We start from the raw sequence: 21,638 nt of genomic DNA, 5'->3' as shown, positions 1-21,638 counted from the left end.
TGATTATCAGTTAATGTTTTTATACTGTGATTCATTCATCTGAGGAATGGAAGCATGTTTTTAAGAGCCAATTAAAGATCAAAGCTGTGTAAGAGTTTAACTTGTTTAGAACAGTAAGTCTGGATCACTCTGACCCAGTGTGAGTGTAGTTTTAATCTTTCAGTTCTCATGTCTGATAACACAGGCAAGTACATTCAAACCCCTCCATCATCTGTCTCTGTAGTTTGTCTGGGTTCACTGACCGAAGCCAAATTAAGGAGAAGTGACAGCATCCACCGGTCTTTACCGCCCTTCACAGAGCACTAGGCTCCATAATGCATACTGGAAGCATCTATCACCAAGTTCATTGCTCTTCTCACGTACAAAAATGGCACTTTCATATAGCTATCTTCTGCAGCAGTTGACAGTCTTCAGTGTACTTTTACCTCGTGCCTTTAATAAATCACAAAAATAAAGATAAAATTGACAAGCTGATCGTTTGAAAACATGAAATCATGAAAGCACAAGGCTACACAGCAGATAAATAGTAAAGAAAAACTGTTGCTCAGTCTGTGGAAAGACTGGACCTCAATCAAAATGCCAACAGTAGGCCACTTAGGGTTTTTAACAAATAGTTTGTGACTCATTGTTATAGATCACAAATTATTTTTCCCCAGCATAGGGAAAATTAAAATTCATCCATCAACCTCCACTATGACATTTATCAACCCGAGCCAAGTGCTATGAATTGTATTGAATAACAATGACACTGAAGATAAGAAAAAAGAACTGCGAGCGCATAAGCAATCCAAGCTTTCTTCCTCAATCACAGAACAGATTCAAGTTTTATTTTTCCTCAGACACTTTGGATAACCAGTGGTCATATTACAAAGGGATCACTTCACACGATTTCCTATTTCAGGGTTTCATTTAGCTACGACAATAACAAATAAGACCGAATACAACTGATTTTAAATTATCAACACTGTTGGGGCCACATGTTAGTGATGCATGTTATCTGGGACCAGTGGTTTGAGTCCACTTGTCCGCTTACAAGAAAACATTACTGAAAGTGATCACCTTCAATAAATACAAGAAATACTTGTGTTCTGACTGAAGCGATCTTTTTCAGGTTTGACAGAGTTCTCCAACATCAAATGACAGAGGATCAGGGTTAAATAGGCGTCTGCTGATTTTTCATCACTGCTCTATTAGTCTGTACGTAACAGATGCATTAGTGCTCATAAATACAGAAAAATTACAAGCGCATGGGTTGGTTACAGAAAAGAGCAGCAGTTTACCCTTCAGTTAAAATTGAAAATGAAATTAGTCACAAACACGTGTTTAAATATACACTGGCTTCTGGTTCCAAGAGCAGCAGCAACATTAAAAAACTACTTTCAAAGCAGAAGCACAGGGAAATCAGCTTATTGAACTTGCAAATATTTTTAATTTTCTTTTTTTAAAATGAGACTTTTGCAACACGATGGAACCAATGGGAAGAAATAAATTTTAAGTCACCATTACTCCTGAAACTGTTTTAGTAAACCTTTTGGTTTTACACAAATATTATTCAGATTCCTTTAAGGCCATGATCCTTTTTCATTAAAAATCCACAGAACTGTGACTTACTGGACTAACTAAATTGTGAACTGCTGTTTATACATTGTCAATTTCCAAACATAGGGCCACTTCCTGTTTAAATCTGGGGACAGCTGTATTCTCACACTGACCACATGGGGAAAGTAAATAAACAGCTTCAGCATTCTGACTCGTTTTAAGCTGTTATTAACAAGATTAAAGATGCTGCTCTGTTCAAGCATCACAATGTGACTTCGAGCCACTGTGAACAAAATCAGGACCCTGGAGGTGAAGCAACTAAATGAAGCATCTTTTAATATTTCCAAAAATCATACACATCACCTAACTCTTGACTGTTGTTAAAATATTTTGTGAAAAGGTCCCATGAAGGCCCTTAAAGCCACAATAATTTCAGGTATTTATGTCGAGACCTGAGTTAACGAAACGTGCGACACGCCCCTAAAAGTCACGGTCTTAACTTTTGCTTTTAGAGATCAGAGCCCTGACAGACTCTGACATTGAAACCTCACACAAACGGATGCTATCTTCTGCGCTTTCTTTGTTTAATGAAGAACAGATTATCGTCTGCAGGGTACATCTGCGCACCAGTTTTTTTGTCAGCAGTCGCAGGGGCTTGATTTTTCCTCTTTTTTCTCTTCTCTTGCTTTGCTTTAGGCCCATGCACCTTTCCTCCAACAGAGCCAAAGAGAGGATTAGGTCTTTTCTCTGTGTGTCCCCCTGGCTGTGCTGAAGGGACATGGTTCATTTTCTTCTTCTTTCTCCTCTTCTTCCTGTTCTCTCCCATCCCTCCCCCTCTGGGAAAGTCTTCTGCTTCATCGAAAATTGGTTTAGCGGCTGGCAGCGGGTTTCTCGAGGTGGGCACGGGTCTCTTAGGTTTCCATGGTTTAACATTGCCTACGCTTTCCTGTTGTTTGTACTTATTAAACTTTTTTGTTTTGGGTGTTGCAGCACTTAAGTCGTTATCATTAAAAAATAAATGGCTGGGCCTGGGATTGTGGTTGTTAGGAGTATGCCGAGGGTTATGGTTGGACTGGTGGTTGGTTTTATGAAAGCTGATCTTCCGTTTCTTCTTTGGGGGTCCTGGTGTGAGAAGGGCCTCAGAAAAAGATTGAAAACCGCTATTTTTCTTCAGTTCTGGGGAAAGAAAAACAAAAATAATTAATTGGATCTGATTTGATTCGATGATTATCATCTTTTTCTCTTATGATTGAAAAAACAAAGTCAGATGGATAAAAACTCTTATGTGCCAAGACATAAAATATTAATTTGGTCCTTAACAGGTTCTAAAAGCATTTAACTACAACCTCACATGACTAATATCTGTTTAACAAAGCGAAGCCAAAATGCTGAAGCAGAGTCTGAAGAGCTAAGTACTCCCAAGGACCGAATAGGTTATGAAACAACTTTTAGGAGCAAAAAGTTGACAAAAGTAATTTTTTTGCACGACTCTGTCAGTATCTGACATGATTGTGGAGGATTTCCCCCCCCTCTTCTTTACAATGTTGCTTCAGTCTGCAGGCACTTGTTTGTGCACAGTTCTCTTCGCCAAATCATTGCTGAGCATGGGCACAGGCTGAGGTTTGGACTTTGACTCAGTCACTGCATCACCTTGATTCTCTTCATTTTCCTGCTGTGCTTTAATCACTGTTCTGTTTTCAGCCAAGCCTCTACAATACTTTGGTATACAGAGGAGTTCACAGTAGACTGCAGTGGATGCAAAACAAGCACAAATTTTCACTCCTCCACCAACATGCTTAACAGATGGTGTGAGGTGTTTCTGCTGATATGTTGTGTTTAGTTTTTTTCCAAACACGGTTTTCTCATATGCAACTGTGCAACACTACGGTTCACACTCTGAACAGCTTTTAATTATTGCTTTGAACAGTTCTTTTTTCAGGGGGGAATGATTGCACAGCATAGGTCACTAATGCTGTGGGGCGATTGTGGCTCAAAAGTTGGCAGTTTGTCTTGTAATCGGAAGGTTGCCGGTTCGAGCCCCGGCTCCGACAGTCTCGGTTGTTGTGTCCTTGGGCAAGACACTTCACCCGTTGCCTGCTGGTGGTGGTCAGAGGGTCCGGTGGCGCCAGTGTCCGGCAGCCTCGCCTCTGTCAGTGCGCCCCAGGGTGGCTGCGGCTACAATGTAGCTTGCCATCACCAGTGTGTGAATGTGTGTGTGAATGGGTGAATGACTGAATATGTAAAGCGCTTTGGAGTCCTTAGGGACTAGTAAAGCGCTATACAAATACAGGCCATTTACCATTTAATGACTTAAACAAAAACAAGAAGCAAGTGCACAATTTTGAATTTCATTCAGATGCTTTTGGTGGCCATCAGCAAGCTTCTGGTATACTTCCGGCTGCACACTTGCCTGCTCTTCTTGGCAGAATTGGTAGAGTTTATTTAAATTAGTTGGTGTCCTGGCACAGACCAGGCTTTTAAGCATATAGCCCAAGGATTTTAGCCCATGGAGGAAAGCTTAGTACTGTACCTAGACCAAGACACACTACTAAGAGGCCTTGGCCTAAAAATGAATAATAGCTGCAGCCATAAAAAGGATAGATATTTACTGGCCTATTTCTTTATGTGATTTACCTTTAGCCCTGATCTTTATCTTGTGTTGTCTGCGGCTTATGTCTTCCACAGTGTCATAGTGGTTAATCAATGAGGTTGTGGGATGCACTCCACTGAACATCCTCTGTCTTACACATGCCTGTGGAAAACACACAAGACACAGAATTAAAAGGCCTGCAATATATTTAAAATGACATAATAAAAACGCAGCACATGAGGTCAAATCCAGTCCTACAGAAATCCCGCTGATTATGTTACTTTTAGAATCTGTACAAAAAACAACTCTGCACATGCGGAACCTGATGAGTAAACCCGAAGACGTTGGATGTGAAATACACTGTTGATTACAAAAACCTGTAGGAGGTTATATCTTACTATAATAATCTCTGTCTGTGTGTTTGTTTCCTTATCCGCTGTCAAAAAAGTCCATTTTGACCAGAAACATCTGTATGAAAGCTGCTATTTGAGCCTCGTACTAAAGTTGGCATAGCCTTTTAAGTAAAAATTAACCTCTCAACATAACTAATAGCTGCATGTCTGTGAAGGTTCTCAGTCATCCAGGTCATCGTAGTCAAAGGAGCTTGCAAAGAAAAGCGTCTGGACTTCTTTAAGTTACTTGAAGACGTTTCACCTCTCATCCGAGAACCTTCTTCAGTTCTTGAACTGAAGAAGCTTCTCGGATGAGAGGTGAAACATCTTCAAGTAACTTAAAGAAGTCCAGACGCTTTTCTTTGCAAGCTCCTTTGAATAACTAATAGCTGCAAAACATTTATAACTTCATGTGACGACTCTGCAGCAAGCTATTGATGACTTGATATTTTCGCTTAGCGTTTATGAAATTTTAGAATACAAATAATAAGAACTCTTAGAATTTATTTATTTTTATTTAACACAGAAGCTGGAAGAATTTCAGGGTTGTTCCTGGTTCAAATGGGTCATGGAAGCTTGTTTCTACAATGCTAAAAACACACAAAAAAACAAACAAAAATTGCCAGTCAAGAGCCAAGCTGAAGTTTTAAGCTATTAGTTCAAAATTTCAACTTGCTGACTCAAATTGAAATTATGAGATCATTTTGTGACTTTTCTCAGTCAGGCAGTACTGGACCTAACAATAGTAATAAAGAATTATTTAATGAAATAATAAAAGTACTTACAATTAAATATATCCCTTAAAGAAAATATTGTTTCTTTTTGTTTTAAAGAATCTGCTTCCACTTTGGGCTTTATTCTTTTGTGTATAGGCCAGAAAGACGTATACAAAAAGGCAAATACCTACACACGTAATATAACAGGCAATTCAGCGTACACTTGGACTAAAGAAAGACAGTGAGGGTTACTTACATGGCCAAAGTGTCCCTTCTTTGAGCAGTTGTAGCAGTAGGCACGAGACTGGCTGCTGCGCTTTGGTTGCTGCTTCACAGGAGGGCCATGCTTAGTCTGTTAAAAAAAATAAATAATCAAAAATATATTTTTAAATAAAAACCAAAATCGGATCCCCCCCGATAAACACGATGGACACAATAAAACGGTGGCTTAACCTCCCATTTCTGTCTCATTCTCCCTCTCCTCTGCCATCATTCCCATGCTCTCAATGAAGCGGACTGCAGTGTATTGTACAGAGAATATGGGGCGCTGATATAAACCACTGATTTCCGAGGTATAGTTAGAGGCCTGTAATGACCCTGTATGATAAGTAACTGTGTGTGTTTGCGTTTGTGTGCGTCAGACTGTGTGTGTGTGAGTGTTTGTTGGACACGGGGTCCCGTCCCCTATGGGCCAGTGTTCTGAAAGCCTTCCATGCTCCAGCGCCCACAGCTAATATACACTGATAAAGAGAGAGAGAGGAGACACAGGCAGAGTGCATTTACTGCTAATGTTACACACACACACACAAACACACATACACACACCTAATGCTATTCTCCAAAACACACAACCACAAAACTGCGCAGAAATTGCCCCCTCCCTCTCTCTCATCCCTGATTCCGAGATTACAAATGATTTGCGCCCCACGTCATTTCTTAAACATAGCTTAGGTAACCTCCCCCTCCCCTCCCGCTTCACCCTCTCCTCCGTACACACCCCTGCAAACCCACATCTACACCTCACACTTTTCCCCTCTCTCTCCCTCTCTTTTCCGCTTGAGTAGTTTTGCGGCAGAAAGGATGAATGCTATTAGAGCGTCGCGTCATTATCGGGTCAGGCCTGCCGGGCCCATCTCCATCACAAAGGCCAGGAGATCACAGACCTCTCGCAAGCACAAACTCTCTCTCTCACACACACACATACACATGTGCACCCCAAGGAGATCACAGCCCCCGTCTCGAGCCCCCCACCCGACCTCCACCCTTCCTGCCCCTCTTTCCATTCATCTTTCATGTAAATTGGCTGTAGGTCTCCCTCTGTCTCTCCCTCTCCCTGACCTTGGGCTTGCGTTATCTCCACATACTCTGATCCAGCACACAGAATGAATGAAAGCACAAGAGACATCAGGAAAAAAAAAAAGAGAGAGAGAGAGAAACGAAATCCCCCTCTTATTCTCACACCAACCTGTGATAGTTGTGTGAATACCTGGTGTGAATGTGTGTGTGTATGCGAGGAGTTCTCTGCCTCATCCGATATTAATTAACGGGATGAACGTTTATCCCTCACTCGTTTCCTCTCCTTGTTCTGATGTCACACTGCCTATCACGGGCATCTAAACAGAGTGAGGCCCTAAGGGATCACCGCAGGGTGGTGCCTTTCTAAATCTTTCTTAAATGGTTCAGTGAGGAGTGACAGCTATGGCTGTGCAGCGACAGCTAATATGACACATAATTTTAGTATAAATTTGCAGCAGGAACATTTCCACTGAAGTCTAAACCGAGTGGGGAAACTGGAGTCAACATCAATGGCTATGCAAAACAACATGTTTTCCTTGTTGGTCGGTATGTGTTCAGTTCTGGATCACTCATAGCGAGTGAAGGGCATTAACTTGAGTTACACAGATTATGTCTATGGAGAGTCTACTCGCTTCGTATTAATGCCATGTACCAACATTGAGTGGAATAATCACCAATAATGAACAGGACTGAATAAAGAGCTAAAATCATTATTTAGATAGGGGGAAGCCATTATATGCTAGCACTGCTAATGTTTGTCAGTTGGTGGGTTAAGATAAGTATTTCAATAAAAAACAAAAAAGGTACCTCCATCAAAACCTGAATAACACAGCTGGCTGTGGTGGTCATCAGTGGATGCTACACTACATGGACAAAAGCACATGTACCACCTGCACATGTCACCTACAGGAGTTGCTCAGTCATGGTAACCCATGAAGCAGTCGGAACACAGTTTTTGTGCTGATGTTAACACCAGAGGACATTTAGACTTTTACACACTATTCGCCTCGGCACTTGCTGATACTGTTCTGTAACTTTGCATGTTCAGCCAGATCATTTCAGAGATTCCTAAACACTTTCAAAAATATGACTTATAGCTAATTGGGAAACATGTAGGAGGGAATGAATGTAACAGACTAACCTGCTGCAGTGGTGGCATCCAATCACAGGACAAAACGCAAAGTCAGTGAGCTCTTTAGAAAGACCCATTCTTACAAAAGTGTTTATAAAGGCTGATTACACAGCTAGGTGCTTGATTTTATACATCTGTGGTAATGGGACTGAAAACACCTGAATTAAAGATTGGGACCGTTGGCTGTGATGCACAGTGATCAGTACTCACAGTAAGGTATTTTCATGCAACCTCAAAAAAAGAAAAGAAACTATGTAGCTAATTAGAAAAGATTTCATTAGAAAATGGAATCTTTGCTGATGCAAAGTCTGATTTTTTCAGTATTTATGCATTTTCGTTCACCTACAGAGTGATTTTTTTTCTTCCTTTTATATTTTTTAGCAGTCAAAAAAGTTAGAGTGACCCAGTTCTCTAGGTAAATAGGCACATACTGCAGGAAATCATCTTTTTGTTTTTAAATAGAAAATACACTGGTTCTTATATAGTGCATTTTCTACTCCATCCAAGCACTCAAAGTGCTTTATACAACATACCACATTCGCACAAGCTTTTTTCTGCAGCTAAGTGCTTTCTATCTAACAATCGCAAACATTTACACTCGAGTGTCATTTTACAGACAGCAACTCGGGGTTCAGTGTCTTGCCCAAGGACACAATGGCATGAAGACTGGAGAAGACAGGGATTGAACCACAAACCTTCCAATCGGCAGATGCCCTGCTCTGCCTTCTGAGCTCCTTTATCAAGTGTGTGTGTGTGTGTGTGTGTGTGTTTGTCCCATTACTCAACTCATCCATCTGAGTCTCCACTGCCAGAAGAACTTGTTACCATTTTAACATTTGAAAACCTCACTAATGTTATACAGACTTTAAACAAGAAACCCTGCACATGAGCAAAAAATATCTGCTTTACCTAAATATTTCCCGAAAGACCCTGAGAATGTCCATGTCTCTTCATAAACTTGCTTACAAGCATTAGAAGAGACTTTCAGCATCAGACACAACAGGAGAGACTCCCTTGATACCTAAAGAGCTTCTGATCACACACATAAAGCATAAAGCCAGCCTGACCTAAAATAAATAGGACTGAAACTGGGAAGAGGAATGACGCGTTGGTTTAGTTTTTGTGTGTGTGTTAGTTTGTACGAGGGTATTTGAGAAGGTCCTGAGGGCTCCACTGTGTGGACATAGACAACCAACCATCCGTGGCCTCTCATGCATGCACGCACAGATACATGAGCACTCTCTCCCTGTCACACACACAAATGTGTTTTCCCACAGTTGTCCCAACACATACACCGTGTCTCTCTAAGCCCTGCTCGCCTCTGCTCCTTGCCTTAGCTGCTGGTGGCAAAGCTGTGATAATCCTTCGGCCAACACAAAGCTCAGACTGTTACAGACTAAAATCTGAAGGAACACACACACACACACACACACACTGAGACATACACACAGTTATCAAACAAAATCCGAGAAGCAAACAGGCTTGTGTGTGTGTAAGAGGAGAGGGGGGCGGGATCTGAACAGTAACGGGTGGTGGGAGCGTAGGGGCCGGGGCCAGCAGCGCTGTTTTGCATATGTTATTGCAGCAATAGGGAGAGGTTTGCATATGTTACTGGACCCACAGGGGACCAACTCTGCATGCTTTATCATAGAGAGCAGCCTCACAACACAAGACTACTGGGCTCATACCAAAACAAACAGAGCCTTGTGGTGTGTGTGTGTGTGTGTGTGTGTGCGCGCAACATACCACTATGTACATATTAGGTTAACAGGGAGGATTAATTAGACTGTTGTGAATCAGAGAGATGAAATGGCTGTAAGGTGTACATCTTCCCAGACAGGATGCAATGAATGAACTGCAGACCTAACCATTAATCCTCCTTTTGTTATGGAATAATTTAAAAAAAAATGCATATAAACCGTGTTTACTGTCACTCATCAACAGGAATGACAAAAATCCATCTGCTTAGGGAGACTGCTGAAGGTGGAGGTGGGCATGTTTGCAGTTAGGTAGGCCATGAATGAGGAGGAGGAAGTGGATCCTCCAAATAACCAGATGTGATTCCTGCCCTCTTTGTGTCTCCCAGTTCACAAAGACCGAAACCCTAACCCCGCACCCGGTGAGGACTCACACTCACACAGTGCAATTCCCAGAGGCTCTTCCTATCTCTTCCTGTCAGTTGGTCAATCAGTTTGTAGACAATCAGTATGAGTCCGGATTTTTTTCTTTAGAGAGGAAAAAAAAAATGCTCCTGGAATGTAACGATAATGTGATGCAGAGCTGGGAGGCGGTGGGTTGCCACCTCTGGAGAAACCCCCCCTTTAGGGGCAGCAAGTGGCGGTAATCTGGTCACACCGTGGAAGGCGGAACAGGGGATACAAGCTAATCTATTCAAAACCAAGTTGTACGATTTCTTTTCTTAGTGCTCACTGCTGAGTAGAGAGGCTTCTTTTCTGTCGTGGCCAGCGTGAGGCTGTGTTTTCATTAAATATAGGACCCATAGACAACACATATGGACATGAGAGACACGGATTTAGATATACTACATACAGATGGACTGCGTCTTTTATGCTCTGGTCAGTATTTCAAATCCTAATTTTACATTCTCAGCCAGCTACACACACACACACACACACACACACACACACACACACACACAAATCGACACCATCCAGCTAAGCGGAAATTCACAATGACCTGCAAGCCTGCAAGACCTCTGATAACACTGCACCTGTGTGTGAGTGTGTGCGTGAACATGTGCATTTGTTTACATTCCTATGGTCCTGCATGTGCATCCAGTAGATTATCTAAAGACACTTCTACCAAATACTAATAAACTCCAAAATACAGAGTCCCTGGTCTTCTTACTGAGGATAGCAAAGTGTGTGCAAGCTTTGATGAGGACCTCTAAGCCTTTGTTTGTAGTTTGAACAAAGTATTTTGGGAAGGGAAGCACCTAAAACCCCCAAACAAGCAAAACTAGTTTGTCTGCATAATGTCGCCATGAGGGAATGAACTAAAAAAAATGCAGTTTTACTAAATAAATTTGATCAAAATTTGGCTTCAAACAACCAAATACAGTTCTTCACATATTTGATAAAGTTATTTCAATTTAAATATTTATAAAAATGATATTAGTCTTTGTAGTGGCTGGTACATATGAATTTGGTTCCTGAAAGGGTTGTTGCTTTCAGCGTTGTTAATCTAAATTAATATATATATTTATTAATTTCAAGCAATTATGTAAAAATTTAAGTGACAATGTAATAACAGTGTAATAACAAACAACATAATGCCATTGAGGGTTAAACACTCTTTGTTCTTGCAAGTTTGGTACAAGGTGATGATTTGTCATACAACTAAATGTTGCTTAATAATTAATTTGTCTTTTTCCTTTCAGAAATCTGATGATTTTAGAAAAATCCGAGTATAGGATCTTGTTTTTAAAATACTTGTTTCTTTGATCAGCAACATGCGATTCAAATACAATCAGTTTAACATGACATAAAACAGAAACTGGGACTCTTAAAAAGCCCGTACCAATAAATTCTAACATGATTCCTTAATAATGACTGAAACAATCGAAACAACTGATTATTATAAATGACAATATGCTGATGACGTGAGAAACTGAAATTAAAATAAATCATCTGAAGTTAGATTGTTATAAGGTGCCCTGTGCTGCTTTATGAACTGTGCTATCCGTCTGACTACTGAAGACACACAAAAGCCATTTCCTTTCACAAACACCTTCCCCTTCCTCCGGTGCTGTTAGCGCTTCAGTCTGAGGGAGAATAAAGAGTTGAGGCCCTTTTGACACAGCGAGGTGAGAAGACTGGACAGTCTGTACTGTACAATGATGAGACAGCAAAAACAGCTCACTGAATAGATGTGGATTTAAAGGATTTTTACAGAGCACACTTTGAATTGAGGACATTCTTGTAAGAAAAAAAAAAAAAAGAGCAGTCAGCCAAACAGAAGAAAGGACAGACCAAAAAGTGGAATGAAGATCAAACTTAAACCTGTGAGAAGACTTAATGTTGGTATATTATTACTGCGGGAAAGAGTGCGATTTTAATTAAGTTTTGTCTGAGTGACGGTTAAGTGTTCATTCATATAAAACCATTTCTCTATGCAAACTTACAGCCTACACTGGTTTAATTAGACTTTTAACAGCAGCACCTTTGGCTGAGTATGCTGTAACTTTCATATAATGTCTTACTGTTTCCTAAGTGTCTGATTTTTAAGCTCAGAGATGTTTAATGTGTGTAGACTACTTGTGAAATTAAACACACAAGTCCATACATGTTCTGTTATGCTGGGTAAAAATACTTTTGATGTTAAAATAACCTCCTGAAAAGATCTGGCTTAAAATCCCTCTCCTGCATCCGTATGGGAGTGCAGTTGCCTGTTTGACCACTGAATGGCGCTCTATCTTCACACAGTGTATAGAAAAGCCCAAGGCTGATCTCAGCGCAGAAGTAGGACTTCAATAGGAGAGTTGTTCATTTGTCTTTAACGCAGCTGGTGTGGGCATCAGGACAATCTTCTCTTAATGCTTTTGCTTAATCTGTCTCATTTGGACACTCAGAGCACTAAAACATTTAGGTGAAGATCGTGTGCCAATCACAGAGAGAGGTCAGCAAACAATACCACTTAATAATTGTGTGAACGCAGACAGCAATTTAACTCCGTACAAAATCAAATACAATATCTACATGTGTTCACTGTAAAATAACACCAGGATTTGATCATTCTTCATTGTATTTAATATTACTGCAATAAAACATTTATGATATTGCACTGAAATAATACAAATGTTTATAAATTCAAACCAGAATAACAGCTAAAGTGCAGCCATGTTTCTTTTCTGTCCATTCATTCTTAAAAATCAGATTACACACATTATCTACCATTTACCTCTAAATATCCAGTAAATATATTTATTTCTAAACGGTCATATAAACCAAAGTCATAAACCCCACAGAAACCAGCCAAAACATCAGACCACTACTGAGGTCTATTTTACACAACAGCGGAGGGATTTTAGGGTTACCTGTGATGTAACATTTATTAAAGAATTTTTTTTTAAAAAACTGTCTTTTTTCACAATTAATCTGAGGGAGACCCTCTTTGGAGTAAAGCTTTTTCTTCAGCTATTCATTCTGCTCAACTTAAAACAGACAAAGAAAAGAAAATGAGGATTCCTGAAATATTTTGTACCTTGGAAAAGTCGACTGTCTTAACGAGACATTTTTTCCTATAGAAATAAGAGGATTTAAGGGGCAAAATGTCCTAACCTTGCGCTAACAAAGACATGTGTGAACTGAGCATACCTTCTGAAGAAAGACGGACAGACAAAAATGTATAAAAGGGTACAACATGCTAAATGAAAGGGGAAAGAAAGGCAGTCAGGTGAGAAAGAGAGGGGGAGTTAAAACGGCTTCATTTTGGAGTCGACTAGGAAGGTCACGGAGCGCTTTTTCACGGGCAACCCCAACACATTTACACACCTGTCCCACAGGAAAAGATCAATTCTCACACCCTGACACGATCGCAAGATCTGCTCAGCACACACATACACACGCACGCACGCACACACTCAGCAGAGCTGCTGATCAATAAACACCGATGTACAGGTGTCACCATTACTATCTAAAGAGAGGCCAATCAATGCTCACACACCGATATACCTGCACCAATCAGCTGCTGGGCGCACTGATTCACTCTCTCTGCTCACTCTCTTGTCTCCTTCACCGTTTAATGCACTCACCATTAACCCCCACCCGCCTTCCAGCAGTTCTACCAATAACTCTCCCCCACCCTCTCCAACTGCCTCTGCCTTCCTCCCTCACCCTTGTTCATACATACATTTCTGCTATAAAGGTGAAACACATTGAAACTACTTCTTCTTTTTCTTTAGTAGAGACACTTGATCTCTATTAAAGAAAAAACAAGCATTCAGGAAGTTTGCTTGAGCTTTAACCCTTGTTCAGAGTCTCAAAAGTTAAAAGAAAGATAATTCCCACTTCACATACACTCATTGGTTAAAGGCAAGGGAGCCTTCACTTTCTACCAGAGGGTGGCACTCTGGTCTTAATGCAACAGAGCAGGGTCTGGGCAGCAAGAAAAAAAAGTGACTGGGAGTTGTATGTTTGTTGTGTGTATGCATGCACACATTTATGCATGATATTTACATGAATTAAAGCAGCCAGAATACAGATAGCGGGTCACTAAACCTCGCTCCCCATCCAATCATCCCTCCAGCCATCCATCCCCCCCTTAATCGTGCTTTCCTACTGCTCCCTACATGACTTCAGTCTTTCCACCCTGTCCTTCTCTGTCCTCTCATCCTCCTCTTTTTTGTCTTGCCTGTAGTTAGATATGAAATAGAAATATAGTTCTTTTAGCCTCTTGTCAAAAAGACTGTTCAATTGGCCCATTAGATATTTAACTGGTCTTTAAAGCTGATTATGTGGTGTATATGTAATAATTCACCAATGTGTGCCATTCTATTTTATTTCAATCATATAAACACTATAAATCTGACATATCACCAGTGGCAAAAATATTTATTAATCTATAAAATCACAGAGATTTATCAGTAATATAAATGAAAATAATTATTAGTCACACTTTCCACAGTCTGACCTCAATGCAGAAGTGGCCAAAGGCAATTTGTATAAATGAAAAGTCATTTGTGTAGCAACTTGAGTGCAGGTGTAGTTGTAGGCATGCCCACGTAACAGAAATCATATGACCAACAGACCGAAAGAAGAGTTCAAATAAGTCATGTTGGCGGCAGGGCCTTCTGGAAAACAAAACATATGTTGATGGCAGAACTTTGCACCGGCCGACCTCAGCCAGATAATACCAGTATTTTGGGAGGTTTTTTGTTATATTTAGTATGTAGAGTATTAGGTGGAAATCATAAGAACATAATAACATACATGGGGGTAGTGACATGGGTCTGCAGGAAAAGGAGTGACCCCACACTGTAAGCTTCAATGGAAAAGAAAGGAGAAGAAGAAAAAAACAGGGCGTCTGTGGGTGGGCGGGTGAAGTGGTGTTTGCGTAGGAGAGTGAAAAAGAAAGATAGACTGAACAGCCGAAGTAAACTCCGTTCTTTAAAACGGAAACAGTTACATTTTCTACAAGTGCTACAGTTGTGTTAAAAAAAAAAAAAACAGTGCTCAAATCTGTATGACACAGACACAATGAAAATGTTGTGGATATCTTTTTACCCCATTTGCTGCTCTATATATTTGTAGGAGGAGTGTGTGTGTGTGTTTGTGTGTGTCCATGTGTGTCAGTATCGTACTTTCTCGGTAAATACCCCAGGGCTTTGTGGTCTATACTGTGTGGTTTGGAGGAGTTTGTTAGTTGAGGGCCAGGTGCAGGCAGACAACAGATACACTCATGGAAGATAAACGGACCCAACACACACACAAGCACGCACGCACACACAGCGAAGGATAAATGGACCCAGTAGCAGGGAGGTCTGACAGAATGCCTTTTCACACCTGGCTGAGCCCAGCGGAAGGTGACAGAGTCACATCTCCCAAAGCGAACACACACACACACACACACACACACACCTTCTCACATTGGGGAGTTCAGGGTCATAAGCAGCATCATGAATAAAATGAGGCTGTCTTAAACAGAAGGAGCTCTGTGTATGCATGTGTGTGGGTGTGTTTGTATGTGTGAGACTGTGTTTGTGTCTGCGCAGGCCCCTAACCCCCATGCCAGTTTGGATCTGTAACGACCTTCTGCTCCCAGTGCTTAAATGGCTTAAATACTTCAATTAGACCTGGGTCACAATCCTCCACCCGTTAAAGCACACCATTGCACACACAAACGCACATGCGGAAGTGCAGCGGAGAACAAAAAAACAAAATGGTTTCATCATCCCGCAAGGCGACCGGAGACTTTCGTCAGCATGTTCTCGTTTCGTCTGTGGTTCAAAGTGAAACTCCACTGTAAATCATAGAGGCTCATCCGCCAAACACAGGAGCAACAATTAAACTCAACTCCCATCTTCTCTGCCAGCGTCTCCCCTGGAACTTCTCTGTCCCGCTCCCTCCTCCCTCTTCCTCCTCCTCCTCTTTCCATCTCTCCCGCCGTGCTACCCTAGCGCTAACGATGCTGCCTTTTCATTAGACAGCCCCTGCTAATTAATCTCCATAGAGGAGAGTGACAGACCTCCCCTAACACACACACAGTGCATGCCAAGATATATGCAAACACACACTCTTCTTCCCCCTCTCTCACTCCCTCGTCCCACGTGGTGTTGGCAGCCCATTTCATGCTTTATCACGTCTTTTAATTGACAAACAAGCTGCTCTTTTCTCTTAGGCTGAGGTCTATATCACCCCCTCGCTCAGATGCACACACACACACAAACATACACACACACACACACACACACACACACACACACACGGAAGTAAGAAGCCAAGAAAACTAGTTATCTTTTGAGATTTTGGATAAACACACACAGATATAAATAAGCAAATGCCTCCCCACTGACATATGGCCCATGTGACTGTCAAACAGTTTTCCACTCTTTGACACATTGTTTCTGTCTCACACAGACACACACACACACACTAATGTCACATGAGCACTTGATGAAAGAAAAGGAGGAGGACAAGTTTCCCATAACTTTTAATACTTCTTTAATATTTTACTATATTTTGTACCCCCACGCTTCACTTACCTGCTACAGGGCAAAGTCAATACCAGTCACAACTAACTTATTGACTAATCACATGACACCTTTGCCTCTATGAAACTCATGGAAACACCTCGTTGATTGACGATTCAAAAATAAATGTAACAAGAAGATCAATTACTCTAATTCAGCAGTGGTGAGACTCCGGCTTAGTGCTAGTGCAAAGTTTTACAATTTAGTACATTTATTTTTGTTAGTATTTTCCACTGAAAAATACTTTTTAATGAGCTATTAATTGATATGTTCCACTACAATGTTGCTTTATGTATTTTTTTAAGACAAATTTCAGAAGGTAAGATGTCTATTTAGATTTGACTTTATCACTCCTCACTACCATCATTTTTCTTTTTTATCTTTCTTGGCTTTAACTAAGACTCTGAGCAGAAATCCTACATAAACGTGGTGCAAACTAAACCCACACAAAGTGAGTGCTTTTCACAATTTCCCAAGCTTAATACATTTTGGGACTTTCCACTTAAAACCACTCGTTTTGCTGTTCTCAGGTCACCTCCTTTTACCTCCTTTGTTTTGCTAAATAATTTATCATGAATATAATAATACAAAAATTGTTTGTACGATTAGTTACATATTTAATATTTTCAGTAAAGTAATGAATCAAATATGCACATTTACAAAAGTTTCCACTTTCAAGTGTGGGTTCCACTAAGTTTCAAATCTCAGAACTTTTATCTATGAGCTCAAGATTCGAGTGCGAGCAGAGGAAACTACTGAACACCATCTGAACCCTTGATCTAAAAGGTATACTTGACCTACACTTTTCTCCTTTCTCCTGCACACAGTCTGTTCGACTTTGGCATCGTTTCTAAAAAGAAGCGGGACCTTTCTCATTTTTCAGGACTGAACCTGATACAGTGTTAGCCTCCTTTCACAAAAAAAGAACTAATAACAAAGGCAAGACATATAAACTGGAGAAATGGAAGGAGTGTGAAGAATACTGCTATGATACAGAGTTGTTCTGTGAAAAGATACTCACTGTCAGGTGATACTGTCTCCAGATTTCTGGACAAGCCTGAAAAAGGAAAACACACACACACCGTGTCATTAAATACCTTTTACAAAGCTTTGTAAAAAACAACAACACTTTTTTTATACTCCACCACAATGAACTTTAAATCAAACAATCAATATGTGATTGTAGTGCAGAATTTCAGCTTTAATTCAAGGGTTTTTAATGAAGTATTCAACAAAGTATATATATATATATATATAATCCCCATTTTGAAAAGCTCAAAAGTAATTGGACAAACTGGCATAATAAAAAATAAGAGAATAGTTTTATAGTAGTTAATACATAGATGGAGACCTTATTTTTGCAGTCTGTGCTTTTAAAATCTGCAGGTCTGTCTTCAGTCCTGCCTCCCTACGCTCTCTTTTTTCAGTTCGCTTTCCCTCACTACGCAACTGGTCATTTTTTTCCTGTTAAAATGGAGTTTTTCTTTCCCTCTGTTGCCTACTTATCTCCCTAACTCCAACAGAGTTTTCACCTTACAGTAAACGTGTACTGGGGCAACTGTTATTGTGCTTTGGTGCTATATAAATAAACCTGAACTGAAATTAAATTCAATGAATCAAGTAAGTAAAAAGCATGCTCAACTGAACTAAGATCAGGTGACTGACTTGGCCATTGAAGAATATTATTGTTAGTTAATGTCTGCATTATCCTTCGGGTCATTATCCATTTGCTGTCCAACCTGTTTTGCAGCATTACGCTGAAGCTGAGCAGACAGCACAGCCCTGTACACCTCAGAGTTCATGCTGCTACTTCTATCTGCAGTCGCTTCATCTATAAACACCAGTGACCCAGTTCCACTGGCAACCATACATGCCCACGTCATCCAATACGCTTCCTCCAATATGTTTGGCAGATGGTGTGGTATGCTTCAGACCATGAACTGCTTCTCTTCTTCTCAATATTTCTCTATTTCCATCATTCTAGTACAAGTTAATCTTGGTTTCATCTGTTCAAAGAGGGTTTTTTAAAGCACTGTGCAGGCTCTTTTAGATGTTTTGTGACCTCCCTGTTCTTGAGTGGAATCAATGGTTTGCACCTTGTTGAAAACCCTTTGTTATTTCCATTCATAAAGGTGTCTCTTGTGTCTAATCTATTACTTCTTTTCAAGACTGAACCAGGTTGTAGACCTGACCACTCCTAAAGTATGTGCGTAATGATTGCCTTCTTCACTTGCACTGACAACACCTTGGACCTCAGGTATCCAGTTAACAGCTACGAAAGCTCAACATTTGGAATCAACTCCATATTCCTAAATTTGTTTATCACTCAATTGTCCAATTATTTTTGAGCCACTGAATATTTGGGACTATGAATAAATGCAGTTCACACTTCAGTCACATATTGATTTTTTAAAATCCACTGTGTTGGTGTAGAGAGGCAAAAATACAGATAAACTGTCCAAAAACCTGTGGACCAAACTGTATTTATACCAGTTTACTTAGACTCTGACAGTACACACAAAATCAGGACAAAACATTTTGAAAACATCAACATCAGATTTTTAAAACACAAGGGAGAGGTATGAAAGTCTAACTGGTGAGAGAAAAGACAAGAAAGACGATTCAGAGGCTGAATGGAAACTCCTGGCAAGCCACGGAGTCATTTGCTTGCCCGTCTAAGACCATAAGTCTCTTCTTGCATCTCTCTCTAGATTCTGATCACCTTGATTTCTCAGTAACTATTTTCTATCCATGTGTCTCTCTGCAGTCAGTCGGTAAGTAAAGCAGTCAGTCGTTTTGTCCCAGTGTGGCTAAAGCATTATCTCCGGGGCTTCTCCACGCTGTTCCTTAAGCGTTCCAACATCCTTTCCAAACCGCCACCACTTCCCACTGGGAAATTGAAAATGCCGCAGGCAACAAGATTTATCTACTTACATACCTACTGAGTCAAGAGAGTGTGTGAGACAGAATGAGGGAGACAAATTCAAGCCTGTTCTGTGCAAACAGCACTGTTCAGTCACACCAAAGTTCCTCGACAAATTTTGTAAAATATATGAATTACAATCCCACTAAAAAGTCACTAATTTGACCTCAAGTGTGGGTTCAAATCCCGACCTTGAAACAGCAGCCTGTGAGAACAGTAGGTACTTTTTCTGGCTTAATGTGATCTGTTCTGATTTGAATACATACAAGAACAAATATGAATTTCAACAGCTGCATCTTCCTCCACCTCTCATCTAGCTCTTTTCTTTTCTTCAAACCCCCCCCCCCGTTTGCTCTCTCCCTCCAGACCGCCAGGGTAGTGTGTTGTTGTCGAGGGCGACAGGCGAGGCGAGCGACACACTCGCGCTCCATCAACCGTCTGTCTTTAATGAGAGACACAGAAAGGCCCAGGGGACTGAGACCTGACTCTCTTTCTCTCTCAAACACAGACACTAATACATACAGTATAATTTGTGAGTGTAAGGAAAAGAGGAGAAAAAAAGTGATACGTTCCAAGAAAAAGGTAATTACAATACCACACAACTTTGCACCTTTGTTTGCTGTTGGAAAACAATATGCAAAAGAGTAGAATGAGATCAATTTGAAGATCTGGATGAAGAACTGAAAGCGATGGGTTTAGAGATTGAGAGAAAGAGAGACAGAAAGAGAGCAAGAGAAAAAGAAAAAATTGGGTTATGTGCGTCCTGGCCTACACTCTCCCTCTGGTGTTCACCTGGTTACTCATCCATTACACAGAGCACAGTACATGACTGACTGACGGAGAGACAGGGCGCGAGAAGGAGAGAGAGACAGTGAGAGAGAGAGAGAGAGAGAGAGAGTGTGAGAGAGAGGGAGAGAAAGAGTGGGGTGTGAGGCGGAGAGACACAGACTGACTTCTTGCAGGGTTTTCCATTCTGTGGCATTAGTGTAAATGGGCAAGGTAATGAACACTGCGGCGGGATAATTGTCATTGATGGTCATTAGATTCACCCTTCAGTGCCAACACACACGTACACGTACACGCACACACACACACACACGCGCCCATAGCTGGAATATGCAGCATGGCAGAGACATAACTAAGCTGTAATTACTGAAGTGTATCAATTAATGTGAACAGCAGCGTTTGCTGACCCCTGGTCACTCATTATTACTGAAAGCGAAAGAAGGAGGGAGTGAGAGGTGGAAAAAAAGGATGATAGTGGAAAGAAAAAGTGAAAAACAAACCACATTTATTGTGATGAAGGCGGTTTTGATTTCTATGTTCAGCAGTAATTTTTATTAAAAGCCCAAGCCGCAGTATCAATCTGTGGCAGTTCCCATGTTTTATCATAGAGCAAAGTGAAGTTGTGTGTACAGTAATTCTTCATATATGCATTTTACCCCAAAACATGTTGCCTCCCTCAGCTTTAAGCATGTGTACATGCATGTGTTCAGCTTGGTCCTGTTATGCAGTTTGAGCTTCTTTGTGTCAAACTGGCTCTCTGGATAAAACTATAAGTGTATGTGTGTTCGAGCTCTGTGGTCTCTTACTTTCAGTGGAAGAAAATATTAAAGTCACAGCAAAGTGATACTTTTTGGGAAAGGCCTTTCCAGTCTCAGCTGGGCAATACATTACTTTAGTTTAGAAGAGCCTGACTGACCTGCACAGAGCCAACACCTCAACTACATATCAGCTATACAACTAACAATGCCAGGAGTTATTGCCCAACAGAAACAACATTCACCATCGTCATGGGAAACCTTCACAGAGAAATGAAGGATTCTCATAGTTCCCATGATTTGGGAATATAATGTTCAACACTCTGAAATGCGTATAATGTTTGGATCATCTAGTGCAAGTCTGACTCTCAAGTAAAATAAAAGTGGGTGTAATACTCACGTCAGAGTAGTGTCCCTTCATGTTGCAGCGATGACAATGTCTGCACCAGTATGAATTCTCACTGCAGGAATCATAAAGATGCCCTGGCAGGCCACAGTTGTTGCAGTGCCTTTTGAGACAGTCACGGGCTGGGTGGCCTGGAGTCCCACAAAGAAAGCATGGCGGCAACTTCTGCACATACACACACAAAACATGGTTAGAACCTTTATGTATTTATAAAAGTGCTATATGAGCCACTATGTGGTGATCGGGACTCACTTTAGGGTCAGGACAGTTCTTGGAGAGATGTCCTAAATTGTTGCAGTTACGGCAGTTGACGTTCTTATCAGTATAGTATCTGTTCGACACCCGCTGCACTGCTATCGTGACACCTTTTCTTTTGTTATAGATTTGAGCCTG

General features: G+C 40.8%; 1 protein-coding gene across 2 annotated transcripts in view; it reads right to left on the bottom strand.

The window, feature by feature from the left end:
• Positions 1–805: 805 nt before the first annotated feature.
• zcchc7 (zinc finger, CCHC domain containing 7) overlaps positions 806–21,638 on the bottom strand; it is a 50,943-nt gene continuing 30,110 nt past the window's right edge. For both annotated transcript variants that reach the window (XM_084931290.1, XM_084931291.1), the window contains exons 5-10: positions 21,498–21,635; positions 21,240–21,410; positions 17,397–17,432; positions 5,494–5,589; positions 4,174–4,291; positions 806–2,715 (exon numbers count right to left, since the gene is read on the bottom strand). In XM_084931290.1, coding sequence (XP_084787416.1) covers positions 2,102–2,715; positions 4,174–4,291; positions 5,494–5,589; positions 17,397–17,432; positions 21,240–21,410; positions 21,498–21,635 — 1,173 coding nt within the window. In that variant the 3' untranslated portion in view covers positions 806–2,101. The remainder of the gene's footprint in view (positions 2,716–4,173; positions 4,292–5,493; positions 5,590–17,396; positions 17,433–21,239; positions 21,411–21,497; positions 21,636–21,638) is intronic.

Source organism: Perissodus microlepis, chromosome 6, assembly GCF_051167445.1.
Source record: "Perissodus microlepis isolate ML-2025 ecotype Zambia chromosome 6, ASM5116744v1, whole genome shotgun sequence".
Lineage (NCBI taxonomy): Eukaryota > Metazoa > Chordata > Actinopteri > Cichliformes > Cichlidae > Perissodus > Perissodus microlepis.
This window is presented reverse-complemented; position numbering and strand designations above follow the sequence as displayed.